We start from the raw sequence: 21,250 nt of genomic DNA, 5'->3' as shown, positions 1-21,250 counted from the left end.
CACTGCAACATAATGCACTGTATCAGACGTATATTGTGCTAAGAGTTCCTTAGAACGGGACTCTACATAACTGAGTCAAACGGTTAATACAAAAGATAACCGTAAACGATTAGGGTTCCATATACTCCCATTGTAGTATGAGATGAAAGGCAATAGCGATTGTATGGGGTACTGTACCAGATTAGCAGCTGCGCACCAGTACATGATCACAGACTGACATAAAATGTCACTTTTATCGATCGGGTCTCCACATAATTGTATCAACGATTTAGCATCATATGTCAGTTAACATGTTAAACTCCACCATAGCCATCAAAGGTTAACTTGAAAGTTCATTGTAAACAAGAAGGTTAAGGATCCCTATAGAATATGAATGAAACCAAATTAATGAAGCAGCTGATGTCACATCATACACAGTAAATCTGACCAACCAATCTATTGATGGTACATCACAAACGTAGATTATGACATTTAATTCAATTATGCACATCATATTGCCTACTGCTCTTGCAATACTCGATTCACTGCAACACAATTCACGGTATCAGAGGTTATATTGTGATATGTTACATACACTGTAGAATTTGAGTACATAATCCAATGATGGCACATCATGCACGGTAGAATCTGAGTACAAAATCCAATGATGGCACATCATGCACGGTAGAATCTGAGTACAAAATCCAATGATGGCATATCATGTACGGTAGAATCTGAGTACAAAATCCAATGATGGCACATCATGCACGGTAGAATCTGAGTACAAAATCCAATGATGGCATATCATGCACGGTAGAATCTGAGTACAAAATCCAATGATGGCATATCATGCACGGTAGAATCTGAGTACAAAATCCAATGATGGTACATCATGCAAGGTAGAATCTGAGTACAAAATCCAATGATGGCACATCATGCACGGTAGAATCTGAGTACAAAATCCAATGATGGCACATCATGCACGGTAGAATCTGAGTACAAAATCCAATGATGGCACATCATGCAAGGTAGAATCTGAGTACAAAATCCAATGATGGCACATCATGCAAGGTAGAATCTGAGTAAAAAATCCAATGATGGCACATCATGCAAGGTAGAATCTGAGTAAAAAATCCATATCATGCACGGTAGAATCTGAGTACAAAATCCAATGATGGCACATCCTGCAAGGTAGAATCTGACTACAAAATCCAATGATGGCAAATCATGCACAGTATAATCTGAGTACAAAATCCAATGATGGCACATCATGCAAGGTAGAATCTGAGTAAAAAATCCAATGATGGCACATCATGCAAGGTAGAATCTGAGTAAAAAATCCAATGATGGCACATCCTGCAAGGTAGAATTTGACTACAAAATCCAATGATGGCACATCATGCACAGTAGAATCTGAGTACGAAATCCAATAATGGCACATCATGCACGGTAGAATCTGACCGTCCAGTCGGATGATGATACAACACAAGCAGTAGAACATGAGTAACCGACCCAGTTAATATCTACGTAATATGAAATGCACATAATGGCACATAATACATATTATTATCTGATCATCATATCTAGCTAACTTCTACTTTCTATGAGATGAACACGGAAAAGGTTGCTCAGTACTTAGGACGATTGGAAAAATTATGTTATCTATTGTTAACAAAGTTTTAAGATACAACAGGCAAACACAAATTGAAAGATATATTTGTAGCCGCAATAAATAAAATAAATGGCATATATACCTCAAATAGTGTGAACAACATCTCTCTATATTTTGACATTTCGCCTTATCAGGTTTTTCTGTTCTTTTTTTTTTCGGCAAAAGAAGATTCGCCAAAAATAAATATCCATGACCTCATTACGTTTTTGTATAGCAAGCCGTTGTTGTTGTGCAGATAAATTGCCCGAATGACTTGTTAAAATGATTCCACAGAAAATAGAGCTTAAGACAGTCAAAGTCAACCCTAAAACAGAATGGGTCTACATGAACTTACATCTCTTGCCTTTTTTCACTTTCTCTAACCTTGCCTTTTGTTTTTTGTTTGATTAATTTTCAAGATCTAGCAAACATATTAAGCACATAGTCCTGATCAGAGGCCTGACAATTACTGTACATCACAAATGTTGTCTCTCGTACAAAATCTGCTTTATTAATGCTTTGAAAATTAAGCGTGATGTAAGTGGGCACCTGAACATTATTTTTAACATAGGTAATCAAAACGATATGAGGGGCCATATGTGAAGATGCCTGTTTTTTTAAGGTTAATTTGTCCGTGCATCTACATACATATCTCCAATGACGTTCGCTCTTGAACTTGTTGGAGAATGTAACCTTTTTCATAGATTTATATTTTTACAAAGCTAAGGTTACAAGCAATATAAATGACAAAACATGCATAGCTTTGCGTGTATTTTCTCAGTTTGATATACATTACCAAGTAAGGCTCCTTGGATACAAAATGAATTGGAAATTTAAACTGTCTGCAATTGCTGAAAGAATATCTGAAAATTCATAAACTTTTCGCAGGTTGAGGATCATAGATTGCCCCTATCAAATACGAAAAGCCAGTTTCATAATGGCGTGCGAATTTGTATTTAATGTGTTACAATTATTGAGATCACATCGGTTGTTATCAACACACAGAATACATCAACAAGTTACGGTCGAACGTTAATAGTTAAAGATCTCCAAGGGTTTAATTTACTTTTTCTTAACATTATTAATTTGTTTTCAATAGACTGTTATTGTGATCATTAAAATTGCATAAGAATTGTTCTCTTTATTATTTAATAAGAACAAAAAGCACAGGCTCTTCATTTTCCGTCCAGTATCACTGTATGTTCCTAGCGTTGCGAAACACGCAGATAATAGATACTTCATATCCATACCACCACATCATTTTGAGCCGCTTGATAAATGTTCATTTGAGAACATCGGACGACCACAAATTCCACACACAACCTAAGAGAATGATAAACGCATCTACTAATGAAAACACGGACACACTGATTATAAAGACAGAAAAAGAACAGTCAATACTTTTTCAGAGTAGCTAATCTATTGGCCAACATTACTAATACAGCGAAAGAAAATATCTTTGGTCCGTATTTACTTAACGTCTGTTGCCTCAATGTGGGACATTTACAGGTGCAGTGTCAATAGTATCTTGTATCTTGACACCGTGAATTCCACAATGTATGCGTACCAGCAACATTGCTTTGAGAGTCGCCAGAAAAATTCTTCTTGGTATCTAAAAGTAAGGAACTATTGCTTTATTGTGTAACGGGAACATCATTAAAGTGACATTTATATCACGTGCGTCACAACACATTTAAATTCCTATATTTTGAGGGATCGTTCTTAGTGTAGTTTCAACACATATTATTAATATAATACAAGTTCCAAATATGAAAAGACGCCAGAGCGTACTTTTATATCTGGGTTGTGGCATATCATTATTTTCGGGCTGTTTTATTTCTATTTTCTTTTTTTATAATTAAAAGTACATGCTTTTCCTAGAAGGCGCATTTATCTTTGCTATATAAACTTTTGACTAACATAAAAGAATGTTGCACACGGCACCTACTATGTAGGTTACCTGATGAAATTCGCCAGCTGCAGAACAATCGAAATCTTTTCCGATTATTCGCTGAATGAGAAAGTTTCGGGAATGAATACCACTGAAATAGGTTAGCTGAGGTGTTCGCCTGGGTTTGAAATTAAAACTGTACTTGGCAACATAATATGTGTGTGTGTTTGTATGTTTTTCTTTGTATTGCATCTAAGGAACCCTTTGGGAATGCTTCCATTAGCGGCTGATTTTCTTTTATTTGTCCATGTATATGGAACATATAGGTAAGGAGCCGTGTTTGCAAGGAATTTGTGCAAACATACGAATAGGTGCCGAAAGAATGGCTTGTACAGAAACCACTCATTTGCATGTCGATTTATTGCTATTGGCTTTCAACTGTTCTTAGAGACAACAGTCGTCATGTCATTATCGATTAAAATGATAACAATTTAATTACATGTATTATTCTACTAAAATACATTTCCACTGGAAATCTCAACAAGCGGAAGGTACATGTAGATAGAAACAACGTGCCTTGTTTTTGAAGCTTCATTATATAATTTAATTTCTTTGTTTTTCAAGTAGTTCAGTTTCATATGAACTTGTGCATGCATGGTCATGCAACTTGATGTGCGCATTCAACATCATCACTTATGGCTGTTTAATGAAAAGTGAATTGTGATTGTAATGGCTATATTAGTATTCCAGCTTCCTATCCAAATGTCCGTCCAGGTTAACATATCGAAGCTAATTGTTACACTTTGATTTTGGATTGTATCCAGGGGATGAATACCACTCTACATAATTTCCTGTTGGTTCATTCTCAGCACAGATATTAAAATTTGTATAAATTATGAACGTGGATAATTTCATCAATGGGAAAGACAGTAACAAACTTGCCTCATGCAACTTATTCATGTGCTTTTATAGTAATGTTCTAAAGTACCAATGCTTCTTTTGTCTTTTGTACATATCTGAATGCAGACGAAGTTGAAAACCATATACACCAGTAAAAAGAGAATAGTCTTTACCAAGTGGTATATAAAAATCACGTTGTGATTGATCTATTTTAAACGTAAGTCCCCAGAATACTCATTGTCCCCAAAGATTTACACATATACGTTTCATTCAGAAGGAAAATTATAACAAATATAGAACCGAGATTGAAAGAGACAGGTAGGACATTATATGTTGTATGTTCATACATTGACAGTGGTGCGTCCAAGGTGTATGCATACAAGGAGTGACACCATCACCAACTTCACTGGCGCCGACAACAACATTGGTTCTAACATCAACGACAGCCGCTTCAACAAAAGTTACAGTGACTCCTACAATATCTACGGCGCCTCTTACAACAACAACAACAGCTCTTAGAACAACGACAGCGGCTCCTACAACATCTACAGTTATTCCGACAACCACAGCAGCGCCCACAATAACCACAGCTACACCCACAACGACAGAGTATGTAACAAAAACGACAGCCCCTACAACAATAACCACTGAGGCTTCCACAACACCTACAGCTGGACATATAACAACAACTGAGGCTCCTACAACATCCACAGCAGTCCAAACGACAACTACGGCAGCTTCTACGACAACCATAACAGCGCTCACAACAACCACATCTTCACCCATTACATCTACAGATACTTTTACAAGTACTAGATCGCCTCCAGAAACAATAACGGCATCCCAATCAACAGCTGCAATTGTATCCACAACAACTACAGAATCTCCCACAACGACTGCGAATCCAACAACAACCATTGCAGCTAATACAACAACCATCACAACTGCTCATACAACAACCACAGCAACACATATAACAACTAATGTGGCTCCGACAACAAGCACTGAGACTTCCACAACAACAAGAGCAGCTCTCACAAATGCTACAACGACTGTTACAACATCAACAACGGCCATTACAACAACCTCAACAGGTCCTACAACAACCACATCAGCGCATACAACAACTACTGTGGCTCCTACAACAAAAACGACGGGTCCCACAACAGCGCCTACAACACCCACATCAACGTCTACAACAGCCACCGCAGCAGCTCCTACAACAACTACAACAACAGTTCCTACAACAACTACAGGGGCTCCTACAACAACCTCAACAGGCCCTACAACAACGACTGAGGTTTTAACAAGAACCACAGTGGTTCCAACAACAACTACGGCAGCTACTACAACAACCACTTCAACGCCTACAACAATCACCACATCAGCTCTTACAACAACTACAGAGGCTCCTACAACAACCACATCAGCGTATGTAACCACTGCAGCTCCAATAACTACCACAGCATCTCCAACAACAACTACAGGGGACCTTACAACAACCACAACAGCCCCTACAACAACGATTCATGCTCCTACAGCAACCACAGCGGCAACAACAACTACGACAGTTCCTACAACAACCCCAACAGGGCTTACAACAGCTACATTTGCATCTACAACAACTAGAGCATCATCCACAGTAACCAGAGCAGCACCCACAACAACCATAGCACCTTCAACAACAACAACCACAGCTGCTTCTACAACAACTGACGCAACAGCTCCTACAACAACTATATGGACTCCAACAACAACCACAACAGCTCTTACAACAACGACTGAGGTTTTGACAACAACCACAGTGATTACAACACCAATTGCGGCAACTCCGACAACAACCACAGTAACTCCTACAACAATCACCACAGCAGCTCATACAACAACTGCAGGGGCTTCTACAACAACCACTTCAGCACATGCAACTAATGTGGCTTCTACAACAACTACAACGGCTCCCACAACAACCACAGCAGCGCCCACAAAAACCACAACACCTATTACAACAACCTACAATGCAGCTCCAACAACAACTACCACAGCATCTCCAACATCCACTACAGGGGCTCTTACAACAACTACAACAGCCCCTACAACAACGATTCATACTCCTACTGCAACCACAGTGGCAACAACAACTACGGCAGTTCCTACATCAACCACGACAGGGCTTACAACAACTACGGCAGTTCCTACATCAACCACGACAGGGCTTACAACAACTACATCTGCAGCCACAACATCTACAGAGGCACCTACAGCAACCACAGCAGCACCCACAACAACCACAGCAGCTTCTACAGCTACAGCGTCTCCTACAATAACCACAGCAGCTACTACAACAAGCACAGCAGTTCCTACAACATTAACATGGGCTCCTTCAACAACCACAGCTGCACCGGCAACAACCACAGCTGCCCCCACAACCACTGGTACTGCTACAGGAACCACTAGTACTCCCACAACAAGTACACAATGCACTAAAGTAGTCGAGTGTCAAAAAAATCAGGGAGTAGAATCTGGAAATGGCTGTTGCGCACCTGGTGTTACAGCAAAATGTTGTAAAGTTACCGGGAACAATCACAATTGCACGTTGACTATTAGTTGCTAAAACAGCTTAAAAAGGTAATTGACTCCTACTGCCTTGGTCAATATTATAAACTCCGATGCAGATTCCCAGTTTGTTTGCATTATTTATTTATTTATTTATTTATTTATTTATTTTTTCCTTAATTTATTTATTTATTTTTTCCTTAATAGCTTTATTTTTAGATCATGGAACTGATTAGTTTAAGTACATTTCTCAAAAAGAAATTTTGTGCATGAAGGAAAGGAGACAATATTGATAACAGTTGATAACAATATCATATATTATTATTTAAAACTATAAAAATGTCGTCAATAAATAATCGTAAATCCAGCTGTACAATATTTATATAGCTCAACGAATAATTCTATGCAAAATTAGATTGGGGTTCATGTGATATAGATATGTTCAGTTCCAGACACATATATTCTCTTGGAATAATTACCTGCTGTCTTATGGAACATTCTTCCAAAGCGTCATTATAGATAGGAATATGTATGTGAAAGGACATATCCTAGAAATACACTAGTCATACATGTACATGGAAGTGACACTTATCAAAATGTTCAGGGCAAGGCAAATAGTATATTTTTTTCTGGTTGAATTAATATATAATATACATTTGTTATATGAAGGGTAAACTGAAATATAACATATGGGAATAGTGAATGCATGGGAAATAATTATGAAAGCATTAGACCTCATACGGAATACATATATTGACCGTGCCAGACATAGGGTCAATCAGAGGAAATTTTCTATCGTCTTAAGTCAATCTTCGGTATATAACAACCCGCTTGCAAATCACCTTGAAATAAATTGATAAATCTAAACTCTGTCCTCTAGAGTGTATTTCTTTACCCGACATATGCATGTGTATATATATATATATATATATATATATATATATATATATATATATATATATATATATATATGAAACCTTTCACATTTCCTACATTTATGTAACCTTGTACAAAAATACATCGGTGAAGTTACCCTCATGTGATATTATTTTAGTTTTAATTTGCAAGCCAGTCACTGTTTACCTCTGTATCAAGGTACGTTAAGAATGTTATCAAAGATAGATAAATTCAGACATATCAGTAATTTTACCACATGTTATAAACATATCTTTTGTACAACAATATTTGTATCACCCGCTTAGAATGAACTGTTGACATTGGACTGAAGACATTATAAATATTCAAACTTCTCTATGTGTAGATGGAAATATGGTTAATAGAATAACTTGGCGTCAGGCAGGCTGACGAACAAACGTGATCTAACTGCAAAAGATTGGTTACTTAGATAACAAGCTTGCAAATTCAACGCTTGGGCCATTTCTCGATCCCACCATTCTTGTAGGTGTCAGTTAGATCGACACATGAACGTACTGTACTAAAGGTAAGAAGGTACAAAAGCTCATTCGGATTGCTTATAAGATATCGTGGTTATTCATCGACTCCATAAATATATGTATCAATGCAAGACAACAATTATACACAAAGCCAACTTATATGTTATCTGCATCATTTCACAAAAGTCTTGGATTAAGCCGGGAGTTATTCATTAAAACTAAGTATCTCCAAGATAGAAAAGATAACGTTTTTTCCCCGCATTAAACGTCACGTTCTTGTGTAACACCGTGAAGTAAATTGTGATTATACAAGGGATTTTAATACAATCTGCTAGTGCAATGGACTAGTACATCTTCTGGTTAATAAATGATTTAAGCTATAAATTATAAAATATGACACTTGTAATATTAATAAACAATCATACATTCCATAATTCACCGTTTTTATTCTCAAAGTCATGTAGTGTGCATAAATAGTCTTTCATGCTCCACAATTGCTAAATCATGCAGCTTTTTAAGATTTTGAAAAATCACAGACACATTCAAATAAAATTGCGCATTGTGTAGCTTTAAAGAGACAGCTGTATAATGCAACGTAATATATATTTTAGGTCTGTCAGGTTCGTTTTGTTCGCTGAGTATGCAACTATTTAAATTAAAGATCATCCGGAACGAGCCTGGGTGACCACCAAAATAAAATAAAACATTAATTCTGCTTGGAGGAAATTTGGACTACATTACTTACAGCTTGAAACAAGACTGGCATTGTTAACAATAATCATTTTTAGGCGGACTTTACTGTGTGTTCAATTAATATAAAGTACCTCGAAATCAATAAATCCATTTCGACAGACTTGCATAACAATATTCTGTGGAGCACAACACTGAAAGTATGCATGCTATGTATTTAGTATTACCGAACAGGTAGATAAGAGCTGTGACGGTTAATGCGTTTGTATTTGATAAAAGGCATGCGATCTACTACTGGTCTACTCTCACTGTGCACTGAAGTTAATTGAGATTCAGCTGTCGACTCGTGTCTATACTCGCTCTTGTATGACAGTATGATTGAAATGAATGATCTTGAGTTGATGGAGGTAATGAGTAAAAAAATCATTATAAATGTGAACACCGTTCAACACGAATTCTTTGAGTCGACAGACCCGCTTTCTTTAATTTAAATTACTTCACGAGATGCTTGATTTTCGTTTTGTCAGAATAAAAATACAAGGTTTGCTTAACTGCCATATATAAACGATGAACGATATATTTTAGCTAATTCAGCTTAAATCTCTTGGCACTAGGATTATTTATATATGGCATTTGAAACATATTACAGATGATAAATTAAAGCGAAATGAATGTCCCCAAGACGTGTACTTTAAACTATGGAAATTGCCCCGTTTTTATATCAAAAAAAAAATATCAGTACCGTATCATTCAAATGATTGTTTTAAATATTGAAAAAAAACTCTCACATCCTAAACGGAGTATACAGATTTGAAGATAACAACTGTAACTTACTAAACAGGGTATAAAGATTTAAATATAACAGATGTCACTTCCTAAACGGGGTGTACAGATTGGAATATAACAGCTGTCATTTCCTAAACGGGGTGTACAGATTGGAATATAACAGCTGTCATTTCCTAAACGGGGTGTACAGATTGGAATATAACAGCTGTCATTTCCTAAACGGGGTGTACAGATTGGAATATAACAGCTGTCATTTCCTAAACGGGGTGTACAGATTGGAATATAACAGATGTCATTTCCAAAACGTATTATACATATTTGAATATAAGATCTCTAACTGCCTCAACAGGGTACACAGATTTGAATATAACAGATGTCACTTCCTAAACGGGGTGTACAGATTGGAATATAACAGCTGTCATTTCCAAAACGTATTATACATATTTGAATATAAGATCTCTAACTGCCTCAACAGGGTACACAGATTGGAATATAACAGATGTCACTTCCTAAACGGGGTGTACAGATTGGAATATAACAGCTGTCATTTCCAAAACGTATTATACATATTTGAATATAAGATCTCTAACTGCCTCAACAGGGTACACAGATTTGAATACAACAGCTGAAATATTTTTAAAAATGCACTTATGTCTCCTAGTCTTACGACCTAGGAAGCAGAATACTTTAGTATATTTGTGTATCAAATGTATAGTTTCTTGCGTCATATTTAAGAGATTGTAATAACAGCGCATTTCAATTGCCGTGGACTAATGCATTTCAAATTTAACGTTGTCAGCACTCAATATATCCTTCAAGTTTTCCTCTTTTGTGAAACAAAAAAAAATATTATTTAGATCCTCTAAATACATACATAGATCTACGATTTCCATTATACCTTTTAGGATGAAAACCACAGAATATAGGTTAATAGTATTCAAATGTGCAAATAACCAGGGATCAGAGTGTGAAATGGCTATATGCACTTTCGGACAAAAGACACATAAGGTTCTGCCACACAATAACTGATTTAAATAATTTAAGAAGTTACAATGAAGTCAATGCAACTTACGTTTGGAAATTATGTTATAAAAGTAAAAATAAACATTCTATTAAATTACAGCAAGCAAGACCACATAAAAATGAACTTTGTCAGAGTTCAATAAAATGGTTGACCCAACAATCAAAATGTGCACTAGAAGCAGAAATCTTCTTTGAAGAGAAAACTTCATACAAAAAAAAAATGAAAATACATGGTCAATAACGTCAAAACGAAGCCTCTTAGCGACCGAGATTTGCTATAATTGGGTTATTTCAGTTTGTTACTTTATCTTTGTCGCTCGTGTTTTCAAATTTGTGTGTTTGTTTATTTACCCATCATCACTCATTTTAGGCGCATCCTCCCTGCTGATGTTTCGTAACCAAAACGTTTATTAAGATCATTTAAATATATCGTGATAAGTCCGTGTGGAGCAGCTTGTGCTTTTGAAAAGAATTTTTTGAACTAAATCATACCCATATCCCATGAACATCAAGTCTCATGACTATGTCGCAGAGTATGTGTATCAACTCCATTAAACACAAATAAAATATTACAGTTATCTCTGATCACTTTAGGTATTTGTGTATATCGCTGAGTAACATAAATCACGTCTGTGTTTTTGTGTCTGCCTCGAGAATATATCCACGCTGGATTTGATTGCCTATCTAACATTACATCATCGCATACTACATTATTATTAATAAATTCATCGAGGACATCTACAGATGGGCCTTCATCAATATCGGTGATAAAATCAATTTTGAGTTTTCATTAAAATCTTTAAGTATCTCGTAGCCTCTCTGAATATTTACGGATGGTGCCACTAAATATAACGTATCCCACTTGAGCCAACTCATTATCAGATTAAGAAAAAAGTGCGTCTTGCCAGACCTAGATGGACCTATGATAATTGCTCTGATAGCATTTGGTAGTGCTGGATGATGTTTGTCTGGCTCTTGCTTTCTTGTCGCAGAAAAAAATCAATGACATCCATGATGTACATAAATAATAACTAATATGGATTTATACTGTGTTTGGTGCAGAGCATTCACTCTCACTAGTGGATTCACATAAATGATAACAAAAAGTAAAAAGCGTGCACTTACAGTCAAGTGTTTGCAATGTGGTACAAAAATTAAACATTTATCTCCCTTGACAAGTCAAGGAAAACAGGTGGTGATATCACTGCTTCATTAGAAAAATTACCAGGAGCTACATGGGCTAATTATCTAAGAGAAAAGCATCTTCCTGGATATAATTATTGTGTTCCTGGAAACCGACTTGACATTCGACTTGACGAGCGAGATCAGCCAAGACCTGGGGAGTATCAAATAAATGCTACTGATCAAGCATGTCACGTTCATGATGTAGCGTATGAAAATAAGGATTTACAACAACGACATTTTGCAGATGTGAAGTTGATTCACTCGTTCAATTCCATAAAAACTTCTGTCAGAGAATAATTAGCTAATCACTTGGTATAATCGGCGATGAAAAGTAAACTTATGCTAGAGGCCGGTAATTAATCAACCGATTATTATTATAATGGATTCGATTTATTATAGCCCACGATGATATTGGATGGGTAGAGCAGTCATTAGTAAACTTGCTGATGCGCCAAATATCACACGTTCTGTTGCAGCAAATTGGTGAGCATGACAAGGCAATATGGGAAATTTATCTACCACCACCTAAACGAGTTAAGTATGCAAATGTTGATGTCAGCTCTCCAAATGAAGTTCATCAAGCAGAGAATTTGTTTTTACCACACGATACTATTAAAACAAGTAGACGTCAGTCACGCAGTCACGCACATACAAATGTGTTAACTGTCGTTGATATTGCAAGCAGATATAAAGAAGCAGACCACTATCAACTAAAGCAGCAACTGAAATTGTATGTACTTTTAACGAATTTATCATTTTTGACCCTTGCGATGGCCATATTTACTACAAGTAGATCCTGGCAATGAATATCTTGGTGCAGTATCATCTCTGGTGAAAAAACGTCAAAATCAGACGAGGACATATTGCAATTCATCGCGATCAGGCAATAGTTGAACGACTTAATCAAACACATGCTGGGGGATTGTTTGTATATTGTTTGTCTGGGGTAACAGATTCTGATGAAAACAATTACAAAGTTACTTGTGATTATAAAAATGTTCACACTAAATAATGCCAGATTATAAATTTATTCTGATTATTATATTTATTCCGATTCAGATTTATTCTGTTAATAATATTTTTTTCAGATTATAATATTTATACTGATTAAGATGTATTCTGACTGATTGATTTTTTATTCTGATAATAATATCATTCTGATGAATTTATTTTTATTCTGAGAACAATATTTGTTCTGATTCAGACCTATAATTATTATTTTAGTATCATTTTTCCCAAACAAATTATGATTATTCAGATTATAATATTTATTCTGATAATAATATTTTTCAGATTTAGATTTATTTATTCAGATTATAATATTTGTTCTCATTTAGTCCTATAATTAATATTGTTAGTAACAGTTACCCTCACAAATCATGAAATTAGTCCTATAATTATCATTTTTAGTGTCATTTGCGCCATCAAATTATGTAATTAGTCCTATAATTATTATTTTTTGTACCATTTACCCCATCAAATTATAAAATCTGACTGATTTTCAATATTTCGTGTAGTATTTTCCCCATCAAATTAGAAAATCTGACTGATTTTCACAATTTCGAGTTCCATTTAACTGAAATCAGGACGAGCATCAGTAAAAATAAATTATGTTATAATATATCTTTTTGTTTCTGGACAAAGTCAAAGGTGAAATTATTATTATTATTATTATTATTATTATTATTATTATTATATTATTATTATTATTGTTATTATTATTATTATTACGGTTATTATTATAAAATTTTGTATTATTCTATTATTCTGTTTTTGATGAGATTTTATATTATTTTGAATGTTATTTACCCCATCAATTTAATGAAGTCTGATTGATTTTAACAATTTTGTGTAGCATGTAAAATCTGATTTTCGTTATTTTGAGTAATATTTACCCCATCAGTTTATAAAATGTGACAAACGTTTGTTATTTTCAGTAGCATTTACCTGAAATCTGAACGATAATGAGTAAAAAATAAATTATGTTATAATATATTTTATTCCCCCGATTAATAATCAGGATTGAAAATCAATCACGATCGTGTAGATCTATGAGCTTACATATAGATTCATATTCAAAACTTCCTGTCTCAGATCAAGAATGTGTCCGGTCTCGTCAGAAAGTTTGAAATGTATCATTGATAATAACGGATTAGGACACCGCAGAAAGTCCGGATTAATGGGTTCTTGTACAATCAAATATCCAGGATGTACTTGTGGTGTAAGTGTATATAAAATATATCCCTGCTGAGCCTGACTGGATTTTTCAAGATCACCTTGATAGCTGCCCTTAATAATATCACATACAAGATTACCTAATATCGTTGATGTTATATTTACGACTCACGATGAAATACGACGACCTTCCCCGTACGGATCATTATTATATTTGAGAATAGCTGGAGGTGGTGCTTTTTCTCCATGACTCGACGAATTGTAGAAAATCATCATCAAAATCTTTTTAGATCCTCTTTATTCAATTGTAGGGCTAAAAATGTAAACTCACCTGGCCATTTATACTCTTCTTCCGTTATTGTACAATAACCGATAAGTAGTTTTCTTGGGCAAGGAAAAAAATAACTTTGTTAATTACACCTTAAATGAAAATTTTATTAATATAATAATAATTTGATTCTATTTGATTTAGATGTTGTATTGTTTCAATGATCTGTTGTTTATATCATCATTAGAATATTGTGATAACGACGAAAACATATTTCGCATTTTGTTGATTGATTGATATCAGAATTAATGGGATAAGAATACATTTTATGGTAGTCCATGCATCAAAACTCGGAACTAAATGTATAAAAACGATACAAATTATTAGTTTCATTCTAAGGATAAATATTTCGATATTCTGGAACATTTTTTGAAAACAATCTTTAGCAGAAAATCATTGAACTGAAGTTTTGGTGGTCCTTGTCCTTGGTCTTCTGAAAACAACTTGACATGAAATGTATAAAAGCCCCAAATCCTGACGTTTCTCCCTCCCCCCCTCCTCTCTCTCACCTCTCTCTCTCTCTCTCTCTCTCTCTCTCTCTCTCTCTCTCTCTCTCTAAACATCACTATTAATACAAAGTATTTCGCAATTTTGAAAATGCCTAATTGTGAAATAGAGGATCAACTAATCATGTTTACATAACAAAATCACGTAGCCCCTGTATGTTTTTGATAAGAACCAATCATTTCATTCCAAGAAAAAGTTGTTTACTTAAATCTCAATCAAGGCCAGGATCTGAATCTAAATAGCAAAAAGCTGTTTCTATCATTTGATATTTATAGAAAGATTCAGGTCAAACTGAATTTTCAGGAAAATATCAAATTCGCTGTCAGCAAATGTACATAACATTGACATATAACTTTTTAAAAGAATTACAAAACCCACAGACAATCGAATCAAATCAAAAACAAATTAAATCAAATATACATTAAATCAAATCTACGTAACACTTCCCCCATAAAGAAAAAGAAAGATTTATATTATAAAGCATTATTTTTACCACAGACTAATTAAGCACGAGGCTAGAAAGAGCTCGTAAATTACATTCTGATACTCCTTCTTGAGAAGTAAAGTATGTTGTTTTGTCTTCAGCGAAAAGTGAATGGATTAATGGAATAAAACTCATACTTCAAGAGGTAGCATATGCTGTTTTTCAGCAATATCTTGCATCTTACATTTCCACCTTTCACACCTTTAATTTTTCATATTTTTATTTTCAATTTAATTGTTTGTTTCGTTTTCACTTTTTATATTGCTTTGTTTTCCTACATTTAATTTTTTTGTGCAAAACGTTATGCAGACATTTTTCTTGAAGGTCGTTACCAATGTTTTTTATGTGTTTTTTGAAACCTAGTGTGTTCTCAGCATAGGATTAGTGGTGTGAGACCATGCGCACTCACAATATACTACAGTGAATAATACTCACTCTAGAATGGATAATGAGTTTCTAATCACCGACCAGGGTCCCATTCAAACAAGTGGAACAAAGCTGAGTACCTATTTCAACACAAAGCTAGAGAGGAGTAGAGTAAGTCAGATATTGCTTGCCCTTTACCCTAAGGGTTGCCAAACAATTGACTTTGGGTCCATTCAAAGTTGCCGCAGACAATCAGAACTTTTAATGGCACTGAAAGCATTAGACATTCCTATTGATGATGTAGAAGGGCTTCAAAATGCAGGAAAGAACAAGTACGTTCTATACCCTAAAAATAGTGACTCAAGTATTGAAATGATAGGAATAAAGGCAAAAGTTAGTAAAACGGAACCAATAGTGAAGTGATTCACATACACATCACAGGCCTGCCCTTGCAAATAGGCAGTAAGGAAATAGTTGCCAAAATAGAGCATACAATTACAACAACGGTCAAGGCAACATAAATCGCGACAGTATGGGGTTTTAGAGCCATGAAATCTGGTATTTGGATAAAAACTCTTCTAAAGGAAGATGCGAAATAGATCCCTACCTTCTTCTATGTAATGGGTTTTTTACTCAGTACATGGTACAGAGGGTGTCAACATGACAAATTGTGCCCAATATGCTAGCAGGTGGGACATGAGCCCAAAAACTGCAAAAGCTCAATAGCGGCACCTACCTATGCCAGTAAGGTAGCAAATGACCCACAAAACTTGGAACAAGAGAAACAAGAAGCACAAACAAATGTTCAAACTTAATTGTGGCAACTCATAAATCAATGTAGGAAAGAAAGTGAGACACAAAACCTCCCCGAGAAAACACAGGGAGAAGGAGAATCAAATGTTTAATTGGAGAAAACCCATGAACACAAATGCCAGACATAGATATGACAGAAATTACAGGAGATGAAAGCTCCCAAAGTGTATTGCAGTGGAGAGAGTACCTCAGCCCAAATAAAAACAGGGAAGGCCCCTACACCTCTCAAAGGAGGGAAAATTGCCCTCCAAAACAGATTTGCACTACTGCTAGAAAAAGAAACCTCAAAAGAACAAGTTGGAAGCCAGACAATGGAATCATTAAGTATTAAGCCTTTATCGGAAACACCATTAACCTCAACACCAAAGAGCCAAGATTCGAATAAAAAAAAAAAGATCAACCAATCCGTATCGGAATCAAGTTTCTAACAGACTGAGAACACAAAATATATAGATAGATACCCTCAGACAGCACACGACAAGAATATTGCACAAATCCTACACCACAAAAATAGAGACTAGAGAAGGACGAAGGTACCGACGGAGACGAAGACAATGACGAAATGGACAACGAACACGAGACAGATAGTGGAAATGAAGAGGATGACGAAATTACAGACGAAATAGAATCTAAACGTGCGGAAACTGAAGAAAACAACACACATGAAGATACAGGAGGGGTACCAGTTCCCCCAAAAAACACTCAATAATAGGTCCCCAAAAAGTATTCTTGGTATATAAGTTTTTAGAAATCCAAATAAGAATATAAAATAAGATAGAACGTGACAACCTGGAGGATATGCAATAAATGGAGGGGAAAATCTTCCGTTTGGATTCAAGAAACTGAAATGGAGCAAATAGGGAGAAAAAAATAGCCAAACTAAGTGATCAAAGAAACTATGATATTTTATTTTTACAGGAAACACATAACCAATTAACAAAAGAACTAACAGCCTTTTGAGAAGATACATTAAATGGGGTCATAATTATAAATGATTTCAAAGGAGAAGATTCAAGAAGGGGTAGCAACTTTAATTAAAAGCAAAATAAAGGAATCAACTGAGAGAGAATAGAGGAAGGAAATAATTTTTCAGGTAAAATGATATATATAAAAAATGAAAATTTCCACGTTATAAACATATACATAACGGCAAATAAAAAATACCACACACAATTATATAGATAACCTATTTAAATATTTGGAAAAATTTCAATGGAAAATGTTTTAGGGGAAAATTTTATCTGGGTGGGAGATGAAGTTGACAGGGTAGGGAAACTAACACCGACTGATATTAGATTTAAACCACAAATGGAAAATATTATGAATAAGCGTAAACTAACTGACATATATAGGAAACTAAATCTACTAAGAAAGACTTCACGTATCAATACAATAGAAATAAGGGAAGTAGATTAGACAAATTTTACTGTACAAAACTAAGATATAAATGTTTATACAAATGCAGGAATTATAAATACTAAAGTGTCAAACCACAAATTGTTTAATCTAAAAATGAAAATAAAACACAAACAGAAGTGGGAAAGGTTCATTGGAGTTAGATAACAACATTTTGGAAGAGAATGAATTTATTGAAAAAATTAAATTAGCGATTTAGTAATTTTACTAATAAAGGAAATAGGGACATTATAAAAGAATGTGACACTCTAACATATATATTTAAGAAACCAGCCATTAATTTTTCGACCATTAGAAGGGAAAAACAAAAAAACGGAAAAAAAGCACTTAAAAGACATATGGAGAAAAACAACACATGAAATGACGTACAAAATCTAAAAGATAAAACTAATATTAGAAGAAGAAAAACAAAGGAGAGAAATTATGGCCGGAAAATTTACAGCAATCTATAGAAAAGCAGAGGGTTTATATAAAAGAGATGAAATAAGGAGAGGGGGAGAAAAATAAATAGAAAAATTCAGGGAAGGAGAGACAGTAGTATCGGGTAAAAAAGAAGTACTAAACTACAACAGGAAATACTACAGCAATTTATATAAATCACAAGAAATTGAACCAGAAATTATGGACAACTACCTAGATGGAATAACATGCGAAATGGTTTCCTCAAAACATAAAATCTTCTATGATGACTTCATCTCTACAAATGAAATTACAAAGACAATAAGTAGATTAGCAAAAAAGAAATCCACAGGTGGAGATGGGCTCACCGCGGAATTTTATCAATAATTCCAAAGTCAGTTGTTACCCATTCTTATATGTTTGCATAATAATATATTGCTAAGAAATGATCACATAACAGAATCAATAAGGGAGGGAACCATTACTTTAATATATAAGGAGAACAGGAGAGTTGGAAGACTTAAAAAACCGGAGGCCCATCTTCCTCCTAAATACAGATCATAAAATGTTAAGTAGAATATTAGGAGATAGAGCGAAGAGTGGAATGGACAAAATCATCAATTGTACTCATACGGGGGGGGGGTGGGGGGCAAAATAATACAATAAGTATAAGGACAGTTATTGATTACTTGCAAGAGACAGGTCAATAAAGTGCCATGGTACTATGTGATCAAGAAAAAGCTTTTCACAGATTGGAACGTAACTATGTACAAAAAGTACTAGAAAAATTCGGTTTTGGAATTAATTTCCATAAATGGACTAACATCCTTTATAATAACATCACTGCAAAAATACAGGTAAATGGGGCAAGCACTGAGAAATTTGATATCACAAGATCGGTGAGGCAAAGGTGCCCACTATCTAAGATATTATACTTAATATTAATAGAAATTATTAGCTTTAAAATAAGACTGAATAAGAACATAGGAGGAATTAAAGTCTCAAATATATAAATGATGAAATAAAAATGCCCCAACACGCTGATGACTGCACTAATTTTATAAGAGACCAAAACTCCTTTAAACACCTCAAAAATGAATTTGAAAATTTTGGTAAAGCATCAGGGTCTAGAATTAACCATGAAAAAACTGAAATACTAAAAAAAGATAACTGGTAGGTGAATCACACTGGATTACCCAACATCTTATCAAGGAACGGGTAAAAGCATTAGGAATCTTTTTTTGGGAGAGGAGTGGAACAAGAAAACTGCAAAAAATGAAAAATAAAATAAACAACAAATATGTGAAAATCTGGGCACTTATGCCACTCTGCCTAATGGAGCGGACTCAAGTGGCAAAAACGTATATGTATGCCAAAATAAGCTAAGTTCTTAAACTATAGATATAGGAAGCATAAATTTACATAAAATGGATAATGAAATAATAAATGTTATATGGGTCTATAAGACACATTATATTAATAAAGAAACGCTTTATAGAGCAAAGAAAAGGGGAGGACTAGCCTTACCCAGTCCCATACTACTAAAATGTACTAAATATTTTAAACAGATTTTAAAAAGTAATATCAAAATCGATATCACCTTTACATATACTGGTTCGGTTTTACATTGAGGAATAGGGAGGATATCTATAAAAATAATAAATTGATGAAAAACTAGAAGTTCAAAAAAGTTTCGATATATAAAACTTATGCTGGTAAAATAAAGGGTCGTAAAATAATTATGGGAACAAGAGGAAAGATTAACATATAAATGGATTAGAGAAGAAATAATAAAATAATAAGATGTAAGGTGGAACAAGAAAACTTTGGATAAATTAGGACAGAGCATGGGGGCACTGGACTATACTAGGCTCCCTAATAATACAAAGCCTCTGCTTCAAATAAATGCATGATGCATGGTTGAAAGCAAAGGTAGAAGTTAGACGGCACATGGTCAGAGCATCGCCAAAATGTCCACTGTGTTAAAAGACTGCTTTCAGCAAACTACATACAATAACACAATGTGAAAAGAGAAAGGACGAAAGATTAGGAATTATAACTGAAATCTGTATTTAAAAAAAGACAATTACAAGAGGGAGAAATTACTTTATCTAGACTGGAATCTTAACAGAAAAAAGAACATTATATAAAATAACTGACTATATTGTTGGTACAGTGAGGGCCTTGGGGGCAAATCATAGTTATAGGGAGATAAAACAAATTTAACTATATAATATACATTCTTAATATTATATACAGATTTCTATAATTAAAATAGAATAAGCATAATAAATCATACTTTTTTGAAGTCATTATGTCGCCCATTGGAGGAACGAGAGGTGATGAGAATGGGGATGGGGAGTGGGATTTTTTATTGCCAACCATGAGAGGGTGCTACCGCCAGAACGCGGGTCAGAGCCCTCAACTCATCCTCTGGTTCAAACCCTTTCGAATCCCATGGATATAACAAAATTCATTTAAATAGAACAAAAAGGAAATAATAGAAGGAACAGGGACCCTATCTGGGCAAAGTACAAGGCAATGACGTCCATCGTCACATGGCGCTACGCAAAGTGAACAAGCCTATGAAAGAGTCTTGGAAAACACACCCCACATAGAACATAAACAGATAATACATAAACACATGGAACAGTAGGCAATACATAGGATTGAAAACCATTTCTGACCTCTTCCATCCAACTATACAGCT

The 21,250-nt window shown here is 34.8% G+C and overlaps 1 protein-coding gene across 1 annotated transcript in view; it reads left to right on the top strand.

The window, feature by feature from the left end:
- Positions 1-21,250, top strand: part of LOC149795277 (uncharacterized) — a 45,622-nt gene that overhangs the window by 13,575 nt on the left and 10,797 nt on the right. The window contains exon 2 of the mRNA XM_089963773.1: positions 4,777-6,889. Coding sequence (XP_089819899.1) covers positions 4,777-6,889 — 2,113 coding nt within the window. The remainder of the gene's footprint in view (positions 1-4,776; positions 6,890-21,250) is intronic.

Source organism: Sinohyriopsis cumingii, chromosome 7, assembly GCF_028554795.1.
Source record: "Sinohyriopsis cumingii isolate HCF-2022 chromosome 7, ASM2855479v2, whole genome shotgun sequence".
NCBI lineage: Eukaryota > Metazoa > Mollusca > Bivalvia > Unionida > Unionidae > Sinohyriopsis > Sinohyriopsis cumingii.
This window is presented reverse-complemented; position numbering and strand designations above follow the sequence as displayed.